General features: G+C 39.3%; 1 protein-coding gene across 1 annotated transcript in view; it reads right to left on the reverse strand.

Moving 5' to 3' along the window:
- Positions 1 to 22,549, reverse strand: part of LOC126234823 (Down syndrome cell adhesion molecule-like protein Dscam2) — a 299,567-nt gene that overhangs the window by 253,580 nt on the left and 23,438 nt on the right. Inside the window, exon 2 of the mRNA XM_049943568.1 lies at positions 14,953 to 15,237. Coding sequence (XP_049799525.1) covers positions 14,953 to 15,237 — 285 coding nt within the window. The remainder of the gene's footprint in view (positions 1 to 14,952; positions 15,238 to 22,549) is intronic.

A 22,549-nucleotide genomic window follows, 5' to 3' on the forward strand; every position in this document is an offset into this window, starting at 1 on the left:
TGAATTGTAAGACCTGATGTCCAACTTCCCTTCTGTACAGTCGCACAGTAGCAGCAAAATGCTAGATCCTGTTTGGTGTTGGCAGCAGTGTTTGCAAAATGAGGCTCTGCCAGCGTCTGTGCAATGTCTCTGGGTACTGTTTGGGGACACTCCTGTTTCTGCACTGCTGCTATTGTAGCTAGAGTCATCAATGATGGCAGTCAAGTTTAGATTTGTTCTGCACATCTATGTCATGCATTCTCTGGCAACCAACGAGTGTTCAGTAGTGTTCTCAGCACTCTGTTGTGAATGTTGTAACTAACAAAAGCATTAAACATGATCAAAGTGAGTTATTTACTGCATTTTTATTCCATTTGTTGCAAGTTGTCACTGCTGATGGTGGTGGTAAGCAACTAATTCTGTACTAGCATGCAAGAGACATAATTTTCAATACACACACTTTCTCCAAATGCAATGAACGTGTATGGACTTACCGCAAACGTCACTTGGAACCAACAACAATCCAATTTCTGTCTGTGTCTCAAGCTGCACCATCTGCCATCATTAGTGAATTGGTCTGTAGTTAATGACTGTGTTTACCAGAAATCCTGATGGCTTCCCACACTTTTGTAGAACACGTGGAACAGTTAATTGACCTTTTCTTGCTCTCCTTAATTATGCATCGAGTCTCGGCCTTTGCAACCCAAAAGCTTTTGAGATTCTCTGCTGTTGGGTGGTACTCAAATCATTGAAGAGTTCCATGCCTGACCCAGATTGGTAAGTAGTACTCATCAGTACTCCAAACTACAGGTTGCCTCCTAAGATGACCTGGGGACTTTGGGATGGTTAAGTCAGTGGTATGATGGATCACTCGTGTAATGTGGCTCGCCCATTTGTGGACACTGTCACAGTGTTCAAACACAGTGAGCTGACAGAACAGTGTCCAGTTAACCCTGCTGACCATCCATTTTGGTGGCTTCTCCATCCAGTAGGTGAATGCGGAGTGGGAAGTGGTCACTAAAAAGAAGAGGGCTGGAGAACAGATAGGCCGATGGCTGAGAATGACCCAGCAGCAGCAGCACAGAAATGAGTGAGAGTACCTGTATTGAGGAAGCACAGCTCATGAGATGTCATGAGGCTCTCCAAAAACCCAACCCAGGGGGCAAGTGGAGGTTGAGCCCCCACAAGACATGATGGGCATTTAAGTCTTCGAGTAGCAAAATGGTCATGGGAGTTGTTCCACATGATCTATGAGAGCCTCAGAGTCTATTGCATCTTGTGGAGGTAGATACAATGAGAAAACAGTGATCAAACAGGATCCTCTGACACGCGCGAATTTTAACAGCAACTGCTCGCAGGTCAGTAGTTAGAGCGATAGCAGAGGAGTGATGCCCATTATTGACCAACACACCAACCCTTCCTGTGACTGACCCCAGTCAGGTTATCTTTTCAGTGATGGGACAGCCCCATTGCACAAGGGCATCAGTGACTTTAAAATGTTTTTAGTGTAAACACAGGCACAGGGGACATTTCTGTGCTAGCAGTTTCAGTTCCTCCACATGTGTACATAACCCATTAATGCTCCACTGTAATATGGGAGCCATCTGATGTAGGGGTTGCACTTTCACCCTGGCTTTCTGACAGGAAGGGGAGCCCGTAATGGGTGGGGGCTCAGTTTCGGTGTGAGATGATTGTCCCAGTCTGACAAGGTCCATTAGCACTACCGAAGAGTAGAGAGAAGTCAGATAGGATCACACTGACATTGTCAGACTGTTTACTTCCCAACTCGCTCAGCAACGGATGCCTGACCTTTGATTTTTTGCCTGGGTAGGCTTTGGAGCCACAAATGCAAGAGTGGTAGCAGCAGCACTGGACAGTGGGCCAGACTGAACCTTTGCAGGAGCAGGGAGCTCCTCAAAGTTAGCAAACATGGCCCTGTCTGATGTACTGGGAGGAAGTGTAGGCGTTGAAGTACTGCAGCAGCACAAGTGCACTGGCAAACAGAGGTATTAGTGCAGACACTAGCAACCTCTGTTCGTGTAGCAGCATCAATAGTCTGAAATTGCTGCTTACGAAGAGATGCAAGGGAGGTAGCAAACATTGAGGGCTGCATGGTCTTAATGATCTTTTTGGCCTAAAAAGACAGACACTGCAGTCCCTACTCTACACAGGGTGATCCCCAGAGCAGTTTACACAGTTTGGAGGAGATGAATACCCACCTCCTTCATGGGCAGCCTTACAACATTTGCCACAAGTGGCTTCTGCTTTACAACCTAAGGTAGTGTGCATAAATCAGTGGTGTGTAAGACAGCACACTGGGTTGGGAAAATAAGGCCGCATGCTGAGGCAAAGAAAATCAGCCTTAATGTGCTCTGGAAGTTTTGCACTGGTAAAAATCAGTATAAATGAATCTGATTTCACGAGATCAAAATCCACTCATTTCATTATGTTCTGTACATCAATGTTGCATTCCTGGGACCACTCAGCTTTCAGCTCTTTTTGGGGAATGTCAACCAGATCCCTGCAAGTCACAACACCTTTGCTATATTTCAAGTTTTTGTGCAGTTCACTTTTTATTGCATACTCCTTGAGGCATCGAACTTTCTGGATGTTCTTCACTTGCTAGGAATTAGATGTTTCTACCAACAGGGTTATGTTTCACAAGTGCTTGACAGATTTTAAACTCCCCGCAATTGCCTCTAATCCTTTTTTTATGTAAAAAGGTGAATCCTTCTCAGAGCTCCCCTCTGTCCATTTAATTATAAGAAACGTTCTGACCACCAGCATATGTTCTGTTACTCGATAGTGAAAGAGTCTGTGTAATCCCCCAGCCTGGTGGACTGGCTACACAAGTCCTCTTGTTTAACTGAGTGTTCGTACCTACCAGCAGCCCACCCTTTCTGTTGGGAGGAGGAAGTGAAGATTTCAAAGGATTCATCCTGGTCCCATGAGCAGCTAGGGAAATAAAAGTCAGCTTAGACAGAGCCCAATGTGTCTAGGCAAGCCTTATACAACTAAGATGTGGCAGGTTCTCCACAAGTTGCCTGCTAATGACTGTTCCACGTCAACAGCCATGCAACTCATCAGCAAACAGCACACCTTGATATTGAGAGATTTTTTTTTATAGAGCTTTCTACCATCCTCGGGATCCAGGCAGTCAAGCCAAGATCCCTGTTCCCTGTGACACACAATGTTCCACTGCGACACTGCCTGGTGGTTGCTGAAACATGTCCAGAGCTTACAGTGACAGAGGATGGCTGCACTCACCAGTCCCCAGCTCAGAAACACCAGGGTCACCAAGCCCGTACCCTGCAAACAAATGCTGAGCACCCAACGGCCGGTGGGAGATGAGAAGGACAGTGGGCAGGACATTCCTCATTTCTGGGCGCGATCAAAGGCAGTCAAAGGCAGTCAAAGCCCTAGTGGAGAATGTGATTGAGTTGCTCTAGTACTGGTTGGTACTGAGTCACAAGGGTAGTCATTCTCTGTGGCTGGGTGATAGAAATGTGGGAGGTGGTAGGTCACTGGAGAGACAAGGCAAGGGATATGTGTTACTGTACAAGGTCGGGAAAGTAATTTCAGTATGTGAAGATCTCTGAAAGACCCTTGGTATGTCTGGAGGGGGACTGCTCTTCACTACAGATGCAGCAGCCACAGGTGGCTAGACTGTATAGGAGGGATTTCTTGGTATGGAATGGGGGCAGCTGTTGAACTGGATGTATTGCTTGTGGTTGGTAGGTTTGATATGGATGGAGGTACTGACACAGCCACCTTTGAGGTGGAAGTCCGAGGAAGGTTGGGTTGAGGAGGTCCCCACAAAGTGAATGGGAGAGAAGGTGTTAAGGTTCTGGAGGAATGTCAATATGGTTTCCTCACCCTCAATACAGATCATGAAGACGTCATCAATGAATCTAAATCAGGTAAAGGATTTCTCTAGATGGCCCATGGATACGATGTCATAGGATGGTGCCATGTGGGTGGCCATTGGTGTACCACAAATTTGTGATGCCTTCGAAGGTGAAGTAACTGTAGGTGAGGATGTAGTTGGTCATGGTGACCAGAAGAGAGGTTACAAGTTTGGAGTCAGTCAGGCATTGGGAAATGTAGTGTTCAGTAGCAGCAAGTCCATGGGCATTAGGGATGATACTTTAGAGGAAGGTGGCATGAACAGTGGTGAGCAGAGCTCTGTGTTGTAAACAACAGGAAGAGTGGAGAGTTGGTGGAGGAAATGGTTGTTGTTGATGTGGCTTCCTGGGTGGTAGGGTTTACGGACATTAGGAATCACGTAGAAGATAATGCAACCCTGGTTTACGGGCAGCTTGTTGGACTAGCAATCAATATGTCTTCAGTTCCAGGTTCCAATCTCAGCACTGCTTACATTTTGAATAAATATCAGCAATGGTAGCTGAAGATTTCCAGCATAAGAAGTCACCTCCATTCTGCCAACAGCCTTGTCAAAGAAGGTGGAGAAGGAGACAGAGGTTCAGCGCACTCTCTTTTGTCTTTGGGGAGTGAAACTGCCCCTAAAAGGTGGAAGAATCAGTAATGGTCAATGGCATGAGGATGCAGAAGGCAAAGGAAACCATTACACTAAAGATACACTACGTGTATCAACAGGACATGCAGCCTGTAATTGGAAAAGTGTCATGATGATCTCTCCATAGGCAAAAGATTCTGGACTAGACCCCCATTTGGCTCTCCAAGAGGGGACTGCCAAGTGGAAGTTGACCATGAGAAAAAGTCTAAATAACCATAAGAAGTGTAACATTCTATGAGTCAAGGTGTTGTGTTTCAGAAGTTTTAATGTGGTAGAGAAGCTAGAAAATCTGAGAAGGGAAATTGAAAGGCTCAATCTAGATATAGTGTGGGACAGTAAAATGAAATCAAAAGAAGACAAGGATTTCTGGTCAGACAAGTGTAGGACAATATCAACAGCAGCAGAAAGCTGTATAAAAAGAGTAGGATTCATTATATAAGAACAGGAAGATAGGGCAGAAGTTCAGTGACAAGGTTGTTCTCATCAGAATCAATAGAAAACTGAAACGAGATTCAGGTATACATGCCAACATCACAAGATGAGGATGAAGATATAGAGGAGATACAAGAGGATACTGAACAGATAATTAAATATGTAAAGGAAGATGAACCCAGTTAGATTACATCATAGTCAGACAGAGCTTCTGAAATCAGCTTTTGGAATGTAAGGCTTACCCAGGGGCAGATACAGACTCTAATCATGATTTAGTAATGATGAACAGTAGGCTGAAGTTCGAGAGACTAGTTAGGAAGAATCAGTGCACAAAGAAGTGGGATATGGAAATACAGGCAGTTCGGATGATAAAAAAAAAAAAAAACAGACAAAATACTTCGGCTGATGGGAATGAAGGAAATACAAAAATGTGCAAGGAAAATCAGGAATATGGAAATGCGTTCACTTTGGAACAAAATAAATAGGCAGTGCAGGGGAGACAAGGCAAAACAGTTGTTTAAAAAATGTGAAGAAATAGAAAAAGAAATGATTGGCAGAAGGACTGCCTTAGCGTATAGAGAAATCAAAACAAGCTTCAGTGAAATTGAAAGCAAGGATGATAACATTAAGAGTGCTTTGGGAATTCCACTGTTAAATGCAGAGGAGAGAGGACATAGGTGGAAAGAGTGTACGAAGGCCTCTACAGGGGATAGAACTTGTCTGATGATGCAACAGAAGAAGCAGGGATCAACATGGAGGAAACAAGGGTTCCAATATTAGAACCAGAATTTAAAAGAGCTTTGGATGACTTACAATCAAGTAAGGCAGAAGGGATCAACAGCATTCTATTGGAATTTCTGAAATAAATGGAGGAAGTGGCAACAAAATGACTACTCACATTGGTGTGTAGAATTTATGAGACTGACAATATACCATCAGACTTCGTTTTTCGAAAAACATCATCCACACAATTCCGAAGATAACAAGAGCCAACAAGTGCGAGAATTATCACACAATCAGCTTAATAGCTCATGCATCCAAGTTGCTGACAATAGTAATATACAGAAGAATGAAAAAGAAAACTGGTGATCTGTTAGATGACAATCAGTTTATCTTTAGGAAAGGTAAATGCAGCAGAGACTCATTTTTGACATTCCAGCTGACTGAAGAAAAATCAAGAGACCTTCATAGGTTTTTTTAACCTGGAGAAAGTGAGAATATAAAATGGCGCCAAGTGGTCGAAATTCTGAGAAAAATAGAGAACAATAACAGAGAAAGACAAGAACACAGTGCTTGGATTAAACAGTGTGTAAGACAGATACGTAGTCTTTCACCCTTACTATTCAATCTATGATAGAAGCAAAAGAAAAGTCCAAGATTGGGATTAAAATTCAGGATGAAAGGAGATCAGTGATCAGATTCTCCAATGACATTGCTATCCACAGTGAAAGTGAAAAAAATTATGGAATCTATTGAATAAAATGAACAGTCCAATGATTACAGAATATGCATTGAGAGTAAATTGAAGAAATACGAAAGTAATGAGAAGTAGCAGAAATAAGAACAGCAAGCAACTTATCATCAGAATTAGGGAGCACGAAGCAAATGAAGTTAAATAATTGTGGTACCTAGGCAGCAAATAAATACATGAGGGGTGGAGCAAAGAGGACATAAAAAGCAGACTAGCACTGGCAAAAAGTGCATTCCTTGCCAAGAGAAGTCTACTAATATCAAACACAGGTGTTAATTTGAGGAAGAAAATTCTGAGAATGTATGTCTAGAGCAGAGAATTGTATGGTAGTGAAACATGGGCTGTTGGAAAACTGAAACAGAAGATAAAAGAAGTATTTGAGGTCTAATGCTACAGAAGAATGTTGAGAATCAGGTGGACTGATACACTAAGGAATGAGGAGGTTCTGCACAGAATTGACAAGGAAAGGAATATATGGAAAACAATGACAAGAAGAAGGGACAGGATGAAGATGATTATGTTTGGTTTGTGGAGCACTCAACTGCGTGGTCATCAGCGCCCGTACAAAGTCCCAATTTTCACACAGCCCAATTTCTGTACAGAGTCCAATCTAGCCACTATCATGAATGATGATGATGATGATGATGATGATGATGATGATGATGATGACAAACACCCAGTCCCTGGGCAGAGAAAATCCCCAACCCGCCCGGGAATCGAACCTAGAGGCAGCAATGCTAGCCACTAGACTATGAGCTGTGGACAAGGGACAGGATGACAGGACATCTGTGGTCCTTGAGGGAGCTATAGAGGGTACGAACTGTGGGGGAATACAGGGTCTGGAATACATCCTGCAAACAATCAAGGACATAAGCTCTAAATGCACACAGGAGGAATTTGTAGTGGGCAGCATCAAAGCAGCCAGGAGACTGATGACTCAAAAATAAATAAATAAAGGTAGAAGTTTGGGGAGTGGTAGGGGTGAGGAGAGGGATAGATTCCTGGGAGAGATTCTGAGATGGACCCAAGGATTTGAGAAGAAGTAATTGGGCACCTGCAGGTAATTATCAGTGATGAATAGGTAGGTTTCAGAAATAAACAATGAAATCCTTGAAAATACTCAAGGACAGTGATGCCTCATAGGATTGAAAGAACAAAGAGTTTGAGTTCTGTTTACTTTCTATTTCCTTATCTGTGAGATCTTGGTATCACCTGATTGAGGACTGTGAGAACCTCTATTTCCCTTCATTGTCTATTGTTTAATTTCCTGTATCTGCGGCCTGCATTTCTTCTTCATTAATGCGATGTTAAAGTTTTGAGAGGTCATGTGGGCTCTCTGTTTGCTTGAGTATGACAGCAATTATTCACCTTTTAGGCACTCCTTTTCAGTCAGAAATTTTGACCGGTATTATCAGAGGCAAGGGAAGTACTAAGTCTGAGAACAGACTGAAGAAGGTGGGGTTGACACAAAAAGAAACAATTATAAAGCAGAAAGAGATGAGGAAATGAGGAGAACTTTAGATGTAATCTGAATTACTGATGTAATAATCCACAACCTATATGAGGCTAAAATTGAAATGAATATCATGCAACATTTTTAGCTGGCTGGGAGGCTGAAAAATTTTCCTCCATCTAGTCCCAGAAGTGTTGTACTGAACAGAAACAATAGTATTGTTAAGGATCTATGTGAAGCTAAACTGGAAAATTGTGAACACTTGTTTTGGTACAATGTGTATTTACTTTGTGAACACTTGTTTTGGTACAAAATGTATTTACTAGAGCAGTAAGGCAAAAATAGATTACCGTCCTGAATAATAGTACCTGTTAAGTTGTCCAAGTATGAGTGCTACCAGTACTGTGTGAAATGTTCAGTGGTAATGGAAGGCAGACACAAAAAGAGTTTATATATGTGTGTGTGAAGTAATAAACACAAAACCAGTAATGGTCCAATGGTTATGATACAAATATGAAAAGAACAAGAAAGGATGTATGCCCCAAGAATATCATGAAACCTTATTTCTACTATAAAAATGAATTTAAAAAAGTCAACAGAGAAGAAAATGAGCAGAGACATGGTAAGGATGTTGAGACTCAAGTCGAGAGAAGCATAATATTAGGTAACGTGATGATTCACTGTAGTAGCAGTGAGATGGAGGAATTTATAGTATGAAATTTCAGTTTAAATATGTTTTCTATCACACTGTCTAACAGCTTCAACAAATGAAAATTTAATTAGATGTCATTTTATTCTGAACCCTGACTAGAATTTTTATCTATCATTGACATTATAGGTGCAATTTATCCACAACAATCTACAACATCTGCATGTACATGCTTGTGGGACGTTCAATACAATTTATAGGAGCGAGCTGTTTTCAGTTGAAATAATAGGATGGACATTCGTAATTGTTAATATTTTTCTAAGATAACATCATTGTTGACACAGCATGGTCACACTCTCCCTTGACCCACAGAGATGATGAAAAATCTGAATTGGCAGATACTTGAAAATAAACTCCAACTATCCCATAAAAGACTATTTACTAAGTTTCAAGAGTCAGTATTAAGGCCAGATTCTCTTTCAAATGAGCAAAATATAGGCAAAGTTTGTATATCTTTTTGAGACAATGAAAAGACATTCAAAGGACCTGTCTGGATTTTATGGTTGATCATACCTGGAACTTTACTTTACACTTTCAATTAAAAAATTTTTAAAAAATGACGAACATAATTTATGGTTTCATCAAAAGTCTACAAGTTTGAGGTACGCAGACTGTGTGCAGTATAGCCTCTCACGGGTTATCTGGAATAAAAAATGGATAACATCAGTTCCCCCCCCCCCCCAATAAACCATGGACCTTGCTATTGGCGGGGAGGCTTGCGTGCTTCAGCGATACAGATGGCCGTACCGTAGGTGCAACCACAACGTGTGGTTCCTCAAGAGGGGCAGCAGCCTTTTCAGTAGTTGCAGGGGCAACAGTCTGGATGATTGACTAATCTGGCCTTGCAACACTAACCAAAACGGCCTTGCTGTGCTGGTACTGCGAACGGCTGAAAGCAAGGGGAAACTACAGCTGTAATTTTTCCCGAGGGCATGGAGCTTTACTGTCTGGTTAACTGATGATGGCGTCATATTGGGTAAAATATTCCGGAGGTAAAATAGTCCCCCATTCGGACCTCCAGGCGGGGACTACTCAAAAGGACGTCGTTATCAGGAGAAAGAAAACTGGCATTCTACAGATCAGAGCATGGAATGTCAGATCCCTTAATCGGGCAGGTAGGTTAGAAAATTTAAAAAGGGAAATGGATAGGTTTAAGTTAGATATAGTGGGAATTAGTGAAGTTCGGTGGCAGGAGGAACAAGACTTTTGGTCAGGTGTATACAGGGTTACAAATACAAAATCAAATAGGGGTAATGCAGGAGTAGGTTTAATAATGAATAAAAAAATAGGAGTGCGGGTAAGCTACTACAAACAGCATAGTGAACGCATTATTGTGGCCAAGATAGACACGAAGTCAATGCCTACTACAGTAGTACAAGTTTATATGCCAACTAGCTCTGCAAATGATGAAGAAATTGATGAAATGTATGATGACATAAAAGAAATTATTCAGGTAGTGAAGGGAGACGAAAATTTCATAGTCATGGGTGACTGGAATTCAAGAGTAGGAAAAGGGAGAGAAGGAAACATAGTGGATGAATATGGATTGGGGGAGAGAAATGAAAGAGGAAGCTGTCTGGTAGAATTTTGCACAGAGCATAACTTAATCATAGCTAACACTTGGTTCAAGAATCATAAAAGAAGGTTGTATACCTGGAAGAATCCTGGAGATACTAGAAGGTATCAGATAGATTATATAATGGTAAGACAGAGATTTAGGAACCAGATTTTAAATTGTAAGACATTTCCAGGGGCAGATGTGGACTCTTACCACAGTCTATTGGTTATGAACTGTAGATTAAAACTGAAGAAACTACAAAAAGGTGGGAATTTAAGGAGATGGGACCTGGATAAACTGACTAAATCAGAGGTTGTACAGAGTTTCAGCGACAGCATAAGGCAACAATTGACAGGAATGGGGGAAAGAAATACAGTAGAAGAGGAATGGGTAGCTCTGAGGGATGAAGTAGTGAATGCAGCAGAGAATCAAGTAGGTAGAAAGACAAGGGCTAGTAGAAATCATTGGGTAACAGAAGAAATATTGAATTTAATTGATGAAAGGAGAAAATATGAAAACACAGTAAATGAAGCAGGCAAAAAGGAATACAAACGTCTCAAAAATGAGATCGACAGGAAGTGCAAAATGGCTAAGCAGGGATGGCTAGAGGATAAATGTAAGGATGTAGAGGCTTGTCTCACTAGGGGTAATACAGATACTGCCTACAGGAAAATTAAAGAGACCTTTGGAGAAAAGAGAGCCACTTGTATGAATATCAAGAGCTCAGATGGAAACCCAGTTCTAAGCAAAGAAGGGAAAGCAGAAAGGTGGAAGGAGTATATAGATAGTCTATACAAGGGCGATGTACTTGAGGACAATATTATGGAAATGGAAGAGGATGTAGATGAAGATGAAATGGGAGATACAATACTGCGTGAAGAGTTTGACAGATCACTGAAAGACCTGAGTCGAAACAAGGCCCCGGGAGTAGACAACATTCCATTGGAACTATTGACGGCCTTGGGAGAGCCAGTCATGACAAAACTCTACCATCTGGTGAGCAAGATGTATGAGACAGACGAAATACCCTCAGACTTCAAGAAGAATATAATAATCCCAATCCCAAAGAAAGCAGGTGTTGACAGATGTGAAAATTACCGAATTATCAGTTTAATAAGTCACAGCTGCAAAATACTAACGCGAATTCTTTACAGACGAATGGAAAAACTGGTAGAAGCCGACCTTGGCGAAGATCAGTTTGGATTCCGCAGAAATATTGAAACACATGAGACAATACTGACCCTACGACTTATATTATAAGCTAGATTAAGGATAGACAAACCCACATTTCTAGCATTTGTAGACATAGAGAAAGCTTTTGACAATGTTGACTGGAATACTCTCTTTCAAATTCTAAAGGTGGCAGGGGTAAAATACAGGGAGTGAAAGACTATTTGCAATTTGAACAGAAACCAGATGGCAGTTATAAGAGTCGAGGGGCATGAAAGGGAAGCAGCAGTTGGGAAGGGAGTGAGACAGGGTTGTAGCCTCTCCCCGATGTTATTCAATCTGTATATTGAGCAAGCAGGCAAGGAAACAACAGAAAAATTTGGAGTAGGTATTAAAGTCCATGGAGAAGAAATAAAAACTTTGAAGTTCGCCGATGACGTTGTAATTCTGTCAGAGACAGCAAAGGACTTGGAAGGGCAGTTGAACGGAATGGACAGTGTCTTGAAAGGAGAATATAAGATGAACATCAACAAAAGCAAAACGAGGATAATGGAATGTAGTCGAATTAAGTCGGGTGATGCTGAGGGAATTACATTAGGAAATGAGACACTTAAAGTAGTAAAGGAGTTTTGCTATTTGGGGAGCAAAATAACTGATGATGGTCAAAGTAGAGAGGATATAAAATGTAGACTGGCAATGGCAAGGAAAGCGTTTCTGAAGAAGAGAAATTTGTTAACATCGAGTATAGATTTAAGTGTCAGGAAGTCGTTTCTGAAAGTATTTGTATGGAGTGTAGCCATGTATGGAAGTGAAACATGGACAATAAATAGTTTGGACAAGAAGAGAATAGAAGCTTTCGAAATGTGGTGCTACAGAAAAATGCTGAAGATTAGATGGGTAGATCACATAACTAATGAGGAGGTATTGAATAGAATTGGGGAGGAGAGGAGTTTGTGGAACAACTTGACTAGAAGAAGGGACCAGTTGGTAGGACATGTTCTGAGGCATCAAGGGATCACAAATTTAGCATTGGAGGGCAGTGTGGAGGGTAAAAATCGTAGAGGGAGGCCAAGAGACGAATACACTAAGCAGATTCAGAAGAATGTAGGTTGCAGTAGGTACTGGGAGATGAAGAAGCTTGCACAGGATAGAGTAGCATGGAGAGCTGCATCAAACCAGTCTCAGGACTGAAGACAACAACAACAACAACAACAACAGCAGTTGCTGCGACATTGAATTTATGGGAGATACCTAACCATAATGTCCGCCTGCTTAGCTGTGCTTGCCTCCTGTGCAGTGGGCCCAGGTTCGATTTCTGGCAGGGTTGGATATTTTCTCCACACAGGGACTGGGTGTTGTGCTGTCCTCATCATCATTTCATCCTCATCACTGGCAGGCAAGTCGGCCCAATGTGGTTTCGACTGAAATAAGACTTGCACTCGGTGGCCGAACTTCCCTGGATGGGGTCTCCTAGCCAACAATGCCATATGCTCATTTCATTTCATGTTTTCCTAACCACAATGAAATAACCTTAAATTTATTGATATGATGCGAATTCAAACTTTGAGTTTGATTTTTGGGGGTTTGTTTCACTCTTTATGGATTTATGAGAAATAATTAATATTAAAGAATTTAATATATCATAGGTATCAGCTCCCAAGAAAAGTATTTGTTTCCCAGGGGTCACAGATAGAAGTTAAAACAGTGAACCATTTTTATTTTATGCTGCACACAGTTTTAAAAGTTGTTTCTCAGCATAAAATGGTTTAATGGTTAGACAAAACCTTTATATGCATTATTAGTCCAATTTGCACAAAATGTACATGTTGTTATATATTTTTGTTGTTGTTGAACACAAATCTGAAGTTATATTTTCAAAACTGATAATGGCCAATCCAATACAGCGCGCCAAAATTTATGTTTCGACCAATTTTGACTAAAATTTGACCAAGAAAAGTGCAATTCCAAGAGTGTATATGAACCCTTCCACTAACCCAAATTGTTGCTGGACAGCAATTCCCTCATTCTTCTAGACAAGAAAGCCGATCTGGGTGAGCTGGACATACAACTTTCAGCAGCCTGCATACGTTGTTCATCAGCTTTATCAGCGAATATGTTTGCAATCGTACTGCAACATAAATCATTTTGTGAACATGCAGCATTACAAGTTTTCTACCTGAGCCAGGCATCTCCAGCTGAGAGCATACCTTGGCAGCTGTGACACTGACTGAACAATGGGCTATAGAAACTTTTGTAATGAATGGATTAAAAAACCTTTTCATCCCAACATTCCAGACATATATAACTTTCAAAAAATGCAATTTAAAAAAAAATCAAATTCCCGATCGGTTTGAACAAGAATCTGGCCATAAGTGAGGAATCTAGGGCTGTAATACAACTGTATATAGGGTGTTACAGAATGCTGTTTTAAAAATTTGAGAGATTGTAGCAGATGAAATTTTGAATCTTTTAATATAAGGAACCTATAGCAAGAAATATGAAATACAGTTTCTATTGCACAATGCATGTTCTGTGCATTTGGTAGGCTAAGTGAAAAACCAAAATACTGTAACTTAGAAAATGTTTATTGGCAGAAAAGAACAATCAAATAATACAAATTGAACATGCGGCTTCACTACTGTAGAGTAAATGTTCAATGTGACTACTATCAGCTTCATTACAAAATGTTCAACAGTGCACCATGTTCTATCTGATTCTCTGTAGATTCTGTGATCCCCTCTTATGGCATCAAATGCTGCAAAGATATGCTCAATAAACTCAGGTACTGTTTCTACTGGCGCTTAGTACAGAACAGACTTTACATAACCACAGAGGAAGGAATGAAGAGGAGTGAGGTCAGGGGAGTGTGCAGGGCATTGGGCATTCCATTCAGTTTCTCTCTGCCTGAAGTTGTCTGCAAGATATGCCCTGGTCCAGTGATCAAACTGTGCTGAACCATCATTGAGCTGAAACTACAAACAAGTGCGCAGCTGCAAAGAAATATTCTCCAGAAGATCAGGCAAGGCATACACCAGGAAGTTCAAATACCATCCACCAGTCAAGCAATCTTGTAAGATGTGTGGTCCAGTAAGGTGATCAACAATACTAGCCCAAATGCTCACTGTGAATCTCACCTGAGAATTCTCGAACAGGTAGCACATGGATTTTTCAATAGCTCAGTTGTGGCTGTTGAAACTTTATTTTATATATCCTGTTACATGTGTTTTTTACCTTAAAATATTCAAAATTTTGTTCTCTATAATCTTCCAAATCTATAAAACACTATTTTGTAATACCCTGTATTACTTTCATAAGAACTGACTAATTATAGCATCTGCAGAGATGCGCAGTCACTCTTCCCACACTTCTTATGCATCTGGAATGGAAGAAAACCCTAATATGTGGCACAATGGCAACTTCCCTCCTGCCATGAACTTCACAGTGACTGGCAGAGTATAGATGCCGATGTAAATACTGGGTAGAAATGACAGTCAGCAGTAACCACAGAACATCACAGGTATTATAATGAATATTAGTCTATGCAATTACAGAGTGGACGTTCTTTGTACTATATAAGAAGCAGCACTGGGCATCATTTGACTATACGAAATACTTCCTTAAATTGCTAAAAGTAAATACTAACCATTTACAATTATTTCCACAGAGTAGTTCCTGGATGCAGCAGCATTTGAAGCTTGGCAGGTGTAATTTCCATTATGTTTTACAGCCAGACTACTGAAACTCAGTGTACTTGAGTATTCATCTAGGATCTTCTCAGCAACATCTTGGTCCTCTGGTATGGGACTTCCATCTTTTAGCCATTGAATCAGTATTGGGAAGTCCCCTTTACTTACTACACAAACAAGACGCATTCGCATGCCCAGTTGCAAGTCACGTTTGATTATGATTGGATCAATTTCTGGTGCCTCTGAAAACAGAAGAAATAGTGTTTACATAATAATCAAAAATATTCAATTATTTATTCTGACTGTTTTATGAAATTCAATTTCTTTTAACAAGGAGGTGATGAGCATTCACTACACCAATAAATAACGAAGGTACCATTTTTCACAATTAATGCAGAATTTCCTGTGTATATTGCTAGTAAGTAAAAATCTTTGGACTGAGCTAAAATTCACACACGTGGAAACACATCATAAAAAATGTACTATGGATACATATAAACAATCTTAGCACCTGGGACAGTGTTCTTTGTGTGCATATAAAGTAGTAGTTATGGTTATAATAGAGGGAAACATTCCACGTAGGAAAAATATATCTAAAAACAAAGATGATGTGACTTACCAAATGAAAGTGCTGGCAGGTCGACAGACACACAAACGAACACAAACATACACACAAAATTCAAGCTTTCGCAACAAACTGTTGCCTCATCAGGAAAGAGGGAAGGAGAGTCTTTAAATATGTCTGCTTGTGAGATGTCTGCTTGTGTCTGTATATGTGTGGATGGATGTGTGTGTGTGTGCGAGTGTATACCTGTCCTTTTTTCCCCCTAAGGTAAGTCTTTCCGCTCCCGGGATTGGAATGACTCCTTACCTTCTCCCTAAAACCCATATCCTTTCGTCTTTCCCTCTCCTTCCCTCTTTCCTGATGAGGCAACAGTTTGATGCGAAAGCTTGAATTTTGTGTGTATGTTTGTGTTCGTTTGTGTGTCTGTCGACCTGCCAGCACTTTCGTTTGGTAAGTCACATCATCTTTGTTTTTAGATATAAAGTAGTAGTTAGATCTTCACATGATAAAATCCATTAGTTCCATTGGAAATAATCTTTACGGCAACCATGCAGAGAGAAAGAGATTTCAAGATATCAAATATCCTAAATTGGAAGAATAATCACATAAAATGCAAAAACATGAATCAGATGGGTAAGAATCAAATAATTGCCGGTAGCCCTTTTTCCAAGCTCCCACATGAGATAAAGAGTAGTGAACAGTTGTCAGCTTTTGAAAATAAAATATTGGTTAATTTTGAATAGCCTATAAAGCAAGACAGAACAGTTTCATTCACAGCAAGATAGCACATAACACTGACCAGCTTATAATTAAATATTATCATGAAAGAAGTAATTAAATGTTTTTCTTTATACATATATGCTGCATGTTTCCTTTATTTATGTATACACTACACTCGTACTTACACAGTTTACAAGTGATCTATTACTACCACTATTACAATTATTGTTAAACACGCACACACTTTGTGCACAGTCTTCACTATTTACTTTTAGCTGAATTATGAGTTAAACCATACAACACAAAACTAAATACAAGTAGTGTTAAAGACATGAGAATAAACATCTGCCAGCCGGAGTGGCCGAGCGGTTCTAGGCGCTACAGTCTGGAACCGCGCGACCGCTACAGTGGCAGGTTCGAATCCTGCCTCGAGTGTGGATGTGTGTGATGTCATTAGGTTAGTTAGGTTTCAGTAGTTCTAAGTTCTAGGGGACTGATGACCTCAGCAGTTAAATCCCATAGTGCTCAGAGCCATTTGAACAAATAAACATCTCCACGATGTATAAGATAAATAGGGAAAAAATATTTGTCAAATTACTATATTTGTTGTGGAACTGAATTACTAGACAACAAAATTATATTTTTCCTTAAGTGCATACATCACTGAGTAATATACTTTCCCAATACAGAGTGCAAGTTCTATTCGTCATGATAAAGCTGTAAACTTTTTATTACATGCATTCTCTTAAGTTGGCACTAAGGAAGTTGAGTGATGGCAGTCGGATAACATCAGCCAAAATTAACAATTATTAACAATTTTTCTGGTTGCCACAAACCTTAGCTAGTAGACAAGACTGTGTTTAGCACACCAATGTCAGCATAAGCAAAAGTGGTGTAGGGAGTCAACAATTGCTAAGACATTTGCATTAACTGTATCTGAAATTACACTGTTGTCATTTCATGTGTAATATACAATGTGTTGTCAGTTACCTATGTAAGGCAGTAATGGCCAGCTGTATGCACAGGCTATCTAGGTTACAGCCAAAGGACAAGCATCACAGAGGAGCTCACACAACAAAATGTTAAAATTCAAAACCCGCCTGTTTTAATACTGTGGTGCAAGCCCTTTTACAACCCTAAAAGACAAAGACATTGTTATTTTGTATGGGCTTGATATCACAGGAAGTCAATTTCTCCTTATCTCATTTCATTCAAATCAGAATTTATAAAATGTCACAGTATATTTTCTTAATATCGAGTTCGCTCTGAGAATGTGTCTGTTACTTATGATCGCAATGGGGGAAAGTCATTTAAGACAATATAGTTATGAAAATGTTATAAGATGCTTCATTACAACAAAGTGCAGGTACCAACCATGTAGCCAATATGATTATTAAAAGCTTTCATTTTAAGACTGCTTATTTGGGAAAGAATTGTATTTGAATTCAACATAGGTAAAATATGCTTTGTTTACACATTCTTCTTGCTATATTGAATTTGCCTAACACGTTTGTGTGTTTACGCTCACACTATGTTATTTTTTAAAATTGAAATAGTGAATTATGAAAATTCAGATATTTAAAACCAAATGATAATTATTGAAACATTGAGTTTAGTATTGACATGAAGCTCAGTTATCTTTTGTCCACTGCACTTTTAATAAATTTTTTTGAATGCCAGTATCTCAATGATTTAAATCTTTTTCAATTTTTTACTCTTGTCAGTTCATTAAATCTAAAGTTGTACAGCAAAATTTTACACAATTAAATATGATAATAAATCTTAAATGCCACATTACAGGATTTTAATTAGGAAAAAATGCTCTAAAATGATGCCTTCTGGGTACAGGTTTAGCTTACAGGTCTACAGGTCCTAAACATGTGTCTCACAATGATGACTGGAAACTTATCAATATCAGCTGATGTAATTCAACAGATGTTGACTCAGTAAACCTCATTGGCCACCTTGTAGAATATCAGCTTACGAGCACACTATCTGCTTCTCCAGGAAAGCTGACATGTTAGACTGAAATGTAGCATATTTAATGGTTAATATAACTACTTCATATGTGAATGCCACCCTACATTACCTTGTCATCGTAACTACAGAATTATGACTGCACCATTAGTGTACATGCATTTGTCAAATTTTCCACTTGGTAAAGGATTTCATGTTCTTATTATTACTGAAATGATTTCTCTAAGCCTGAACACTATGAGGCCAAGGTTTTCACAGAAAGTTAATTGGTTCAGAAGATACAATTCGAGGGACGTAAATTCATTACTCTGCAAAATTACATGTATTAGAACTGAAAACGACCAGCCACCTAATTAATCAGTTTAGTTATCCACTGTTACTCATTCAAAGAAAGCAATTACTTTTGCTTAAATTTCAATACTTTGAAAGTTATCAATTAATTAATATGCAATTTCCAGACATGCCTATTTTTATACCCTGTCATGTTTCTAAAATCTAATTTGATAATGCTGAAGCTTATGATTCTCTGAACACAGTGATCTTCTTTGGTTTACCACATTCTGCATTTTAAGGGAATAATTCAAAATTTAAACATTAGTTAAATATAAATGATGGCCCTCTTCGAATCTGGGGAAGATTTCAAACATGAAGTTACAGTATCAAAAAGTATAGCTTTGAGTGTTTGCAGAACACGAGGATACTATCCATTTGTTAAATGAAGTAATTAGTCATAATGTCTGATCTGATTACCTTGGTAATATCCTCACATTTGTTTTTTAACTACTGTACGATTTTATTTTAACTGGTAAAAAAAATGAGGACATGACATTACTACCTGCTGCAAAAGGATGAGTTCATAAGTAGTCGGATGTAGAACAGACCATTCGATTTGGCAGTTTAGTCATGACAGCACCAACTATGTTAATCGTAATTGTGAAATCCTATGTGAATACTGCAAGGTGTGATGCATAGGGATACTAAAGAAGTTATCAAAGACTGTATTAATGTAAAGAGAATGGTGGGTAAGCAATGACAGGTTTAACCATCATCATCACGGTATACATTAACCAACCAGCAAAAAATTATCATTATTCTGAAGAACAATATAGTCAGGCTGTTCCTGCCCTGACTTCAATGTACCCATAAAATTCTCATTGAAGAACAATATAGTTAGGCTGTACCTGCCCTGACTTCAATGTACCCATAAAATTCTCATTATGTATGTATTCTAAGACTATTTGAAAATTGTATTTGGCATCATCAATGTAATACATGTTGTGGGAATAAACTCCCACAAATAGCAAATGCCATGTAAAAGAATTTCTGTTTTTGTAATGTGTAAAAGGGGATAGGTAGGAATTACTGATTCACATCTAAGTTAAAAAATAACTAAATAAAAAGAACCGGGTGGTGAAACTTGCCACCATACAGATCGAAAGGTTTCAAAATGATTGTATATTTTCATGTAGGACTGCAATCAGAAACATTTCTATGTTCAGCAACTTAGGTAAAGAGTTTTGTCTCACTTCCAATAATGTAAACTTCCTCATACCAGTAATATTTGTCTTGCATTTGTGTAGATATATATGTAGCACCAATACACCCTCTTTTTAACTGTGTATGACATTGTACCAATTTTATGTAAGAGACTAATAAAAATGAAACAGAAATATTTCTGTCTTTCTTTTATTACAAATACAACAGTTGCTTTCAGAGTCTACTGACAGAAATCAAGCAGGAAAATGGGAATCCCCTGCGATCCAAAACTAAAGCACAATTGTATCTTATTAGCCATTTCTACAATTTATCACAATATTTGGACTGTGTGTATATTTCAGTTTCATATTCAACAACTTTAACCTCTCTAATATATAGGCAGTTGATTGTGTGCTCTAAAAAGTTATATAAATGGCACACTTAGTATGAAGTAGTTGATAAAAATGACAGCTAAGTAATCTAAGTGGGAGTGCAGTGGGGGAATTGGTGTTTTGTGGGGCACTCAACATTGTGGTCGTCAGCACCCGTAGTGGCTGCCAATCTCTCCATTTTCAGTCTTGCCATGTCTTGAATGATGATGAGAACAACACCAACACCTGGTTCCCACGTAGAGAAAATCACTGACCCAGCCGGCAACCAAACCTGGGGCATAATCCAGAGGCAGCAATGCTAGCCACAAGCTGTGGATGGAAGTGCAGTGGCCTTACAGCACTAGTCATAATTTGTTGTTAGTAAACTTTACCTGCTGTGGCTGCTTCTATGGGAGTTTCGGAATATGCTGTGTGAATGAATGGAAGCTTACTTAAGTGGCTCTGGCAGAGAAAGAATGGGCCTATTTCATGAGAGTGAAGTGGTGTTGAGTACATTCTGTCAAAGTAGACTGTTTACTGTAATTTACCCTCAAATTTATTTAACATTACACTTTGGGTTTCCAGTATCTATGATATCAAGACTTGGTTTTGTATTGTGGCGAATGAGTCCAATCTGGATATAAAAATGGTATGAGTACAATTTAATTTTACAAAGTTTTTGTCCAAAACGGTTTCATACGATGTTGCTTTCACTGCATAATAATATGCTTTCCAGCAGTGGAGTACATAAATATTTCTGAGATTAGAAGGCCACCTGCATCTTTATATCAGTTTACAAATTTTATTTATTTCACACCCCTAAAGCCTCTCCTTTGTGGGAACTATGGAACATGATGACTGATTAACAGACTAGAATTCCATCTTAAATTTTCAGTAAGTTTCTAACAATTACTACATGTTTCACAATTCTTGCAGTGGAATAACAACATTCTACTGTTAAAATAAAATAAGAAACAGGTACCATAAGCTGGGGTTACTTTGGCCCTTTGCAGGTAACTTTTTCCAAGGGCTGGGCCAAAGTTTAAAATTTTTTTCCCCATGAAAATTACATCATTAGCAAGAAGTAAAATAGGTGAGATGTATTTACAATGTGTGAAGTGTGATCCAGAAGGCTGAGAGTTTCAGGAAGTAATATTGTGGTGGCAGAACTGGACTCAATGTTAGTCATAAATATTTTGGGTCAATGGAGGTGTGCTATCCCACCCGTTGGCTTCGACCCGTGACATATGGGTGTTGTGATGTGTGACGTCATGACGGCATGGAGATTAGTTAATGTGTGTGTTATGTTTATAGATGTCATCTTGTTGTGGTTGGTGGTGTCCTCTAGTGGTGTATGTATGGTCGGCATGTTATGTGGTGTATTGGGTTCATATGGGTGTCGGTGTGTGAAGTGCGCATTTATCAGTCGTAACTGTTATAGAAGAATGAAAATTGGTTTCAGTGAGTTAAGAAAAGTTTCTGTTATGTTTATGTTATTGTACTGTCATTTGATGTTATTGGTTTGCTGTTTGTCACATGGTACGTCATTTAATTCAATTTGTGGCTTCTTTTGTTAGGTATGGATATGGCTCCTAAGTTTAATAGTGCACGTCTGTGGGCTGAAATGGGGGACGACATGTTGACCGTCATTAAGTTTCTGCAACTTTTTGGGCTCGTGGCGGAGATAGTGAAATGCAGCGTATGAAAGGAGAATATGTGGTTGGCCAGAGTTCTGGCATCTTGGACCAGGAACTGTTGGTGGATTTCTGGAACTTTTTTGAGGTAAGTAGTCGGTTTTTTGTATCTAATGTTTGGGGTTTTTATGTGCTGTTGGGTTGGTGTTATTTAATGCATGTGTTGGTGGTTGATGTTTTGGTATCAGCACTTGTGGTGGATTTGTGCGTCTTAGGGGAAGTACTAGATTTCAATTTTTTTGGTTTCGTCAGTTGTATTTGAGCTATGTAGTTCATGGGAAGTGTCTGATTCCAATTTGTCATAGTAGCTATGTGTGTTTTGGTATCCTGAGTTACTGTTGACCTATATAGGTCAAGGGAAGTGTCCGATTCCAATGTGTCATCATAGCTGTGTTTTGGTATCATGAGCTGCTGTTGACCTATATAGGTCAAGGGAAGTATCAGATTCCAATTTTGTTGTTTTAGGTGTTGGTTTAGTTGTATCGATAGTCACGGTGTGATTATAATTTTTGAGTAGTTAGTTTTTATTTTGTGGTATCGACAATTGCGGTTGAGCTATGTAGGTGAAGGGAAGTGACTGATTCCTGTCGATATTATGAGTGTCGAGGAGTTTTGGAATTTTGTGGAGCTTTTATGTCATCGTTTTGTGTGATTTGGGATCGTGGTGTGTGTCTGTATGTGTTTATATTTGGTTTGTCCCCACCCCAAACCCGCAATTTCCCACGCTGGTCCCGTTAGTTTGATTATATTT

Source organism: Schistocerca nitens, chromosome 2, assembly GCF_023898315.1.
Source record: "Schistocerca nitens isolate TAMUIC-IGC-003100 chromosome 2, iqSchNite1.1, whole genome shotgun sequence".
NCBI classification, from domain to species: Eukaryota; Metazoa; Arthropoda; class Insecta; order Orthoptera; family Acrididae; genus Schistocerca; species Schistocerca nitens.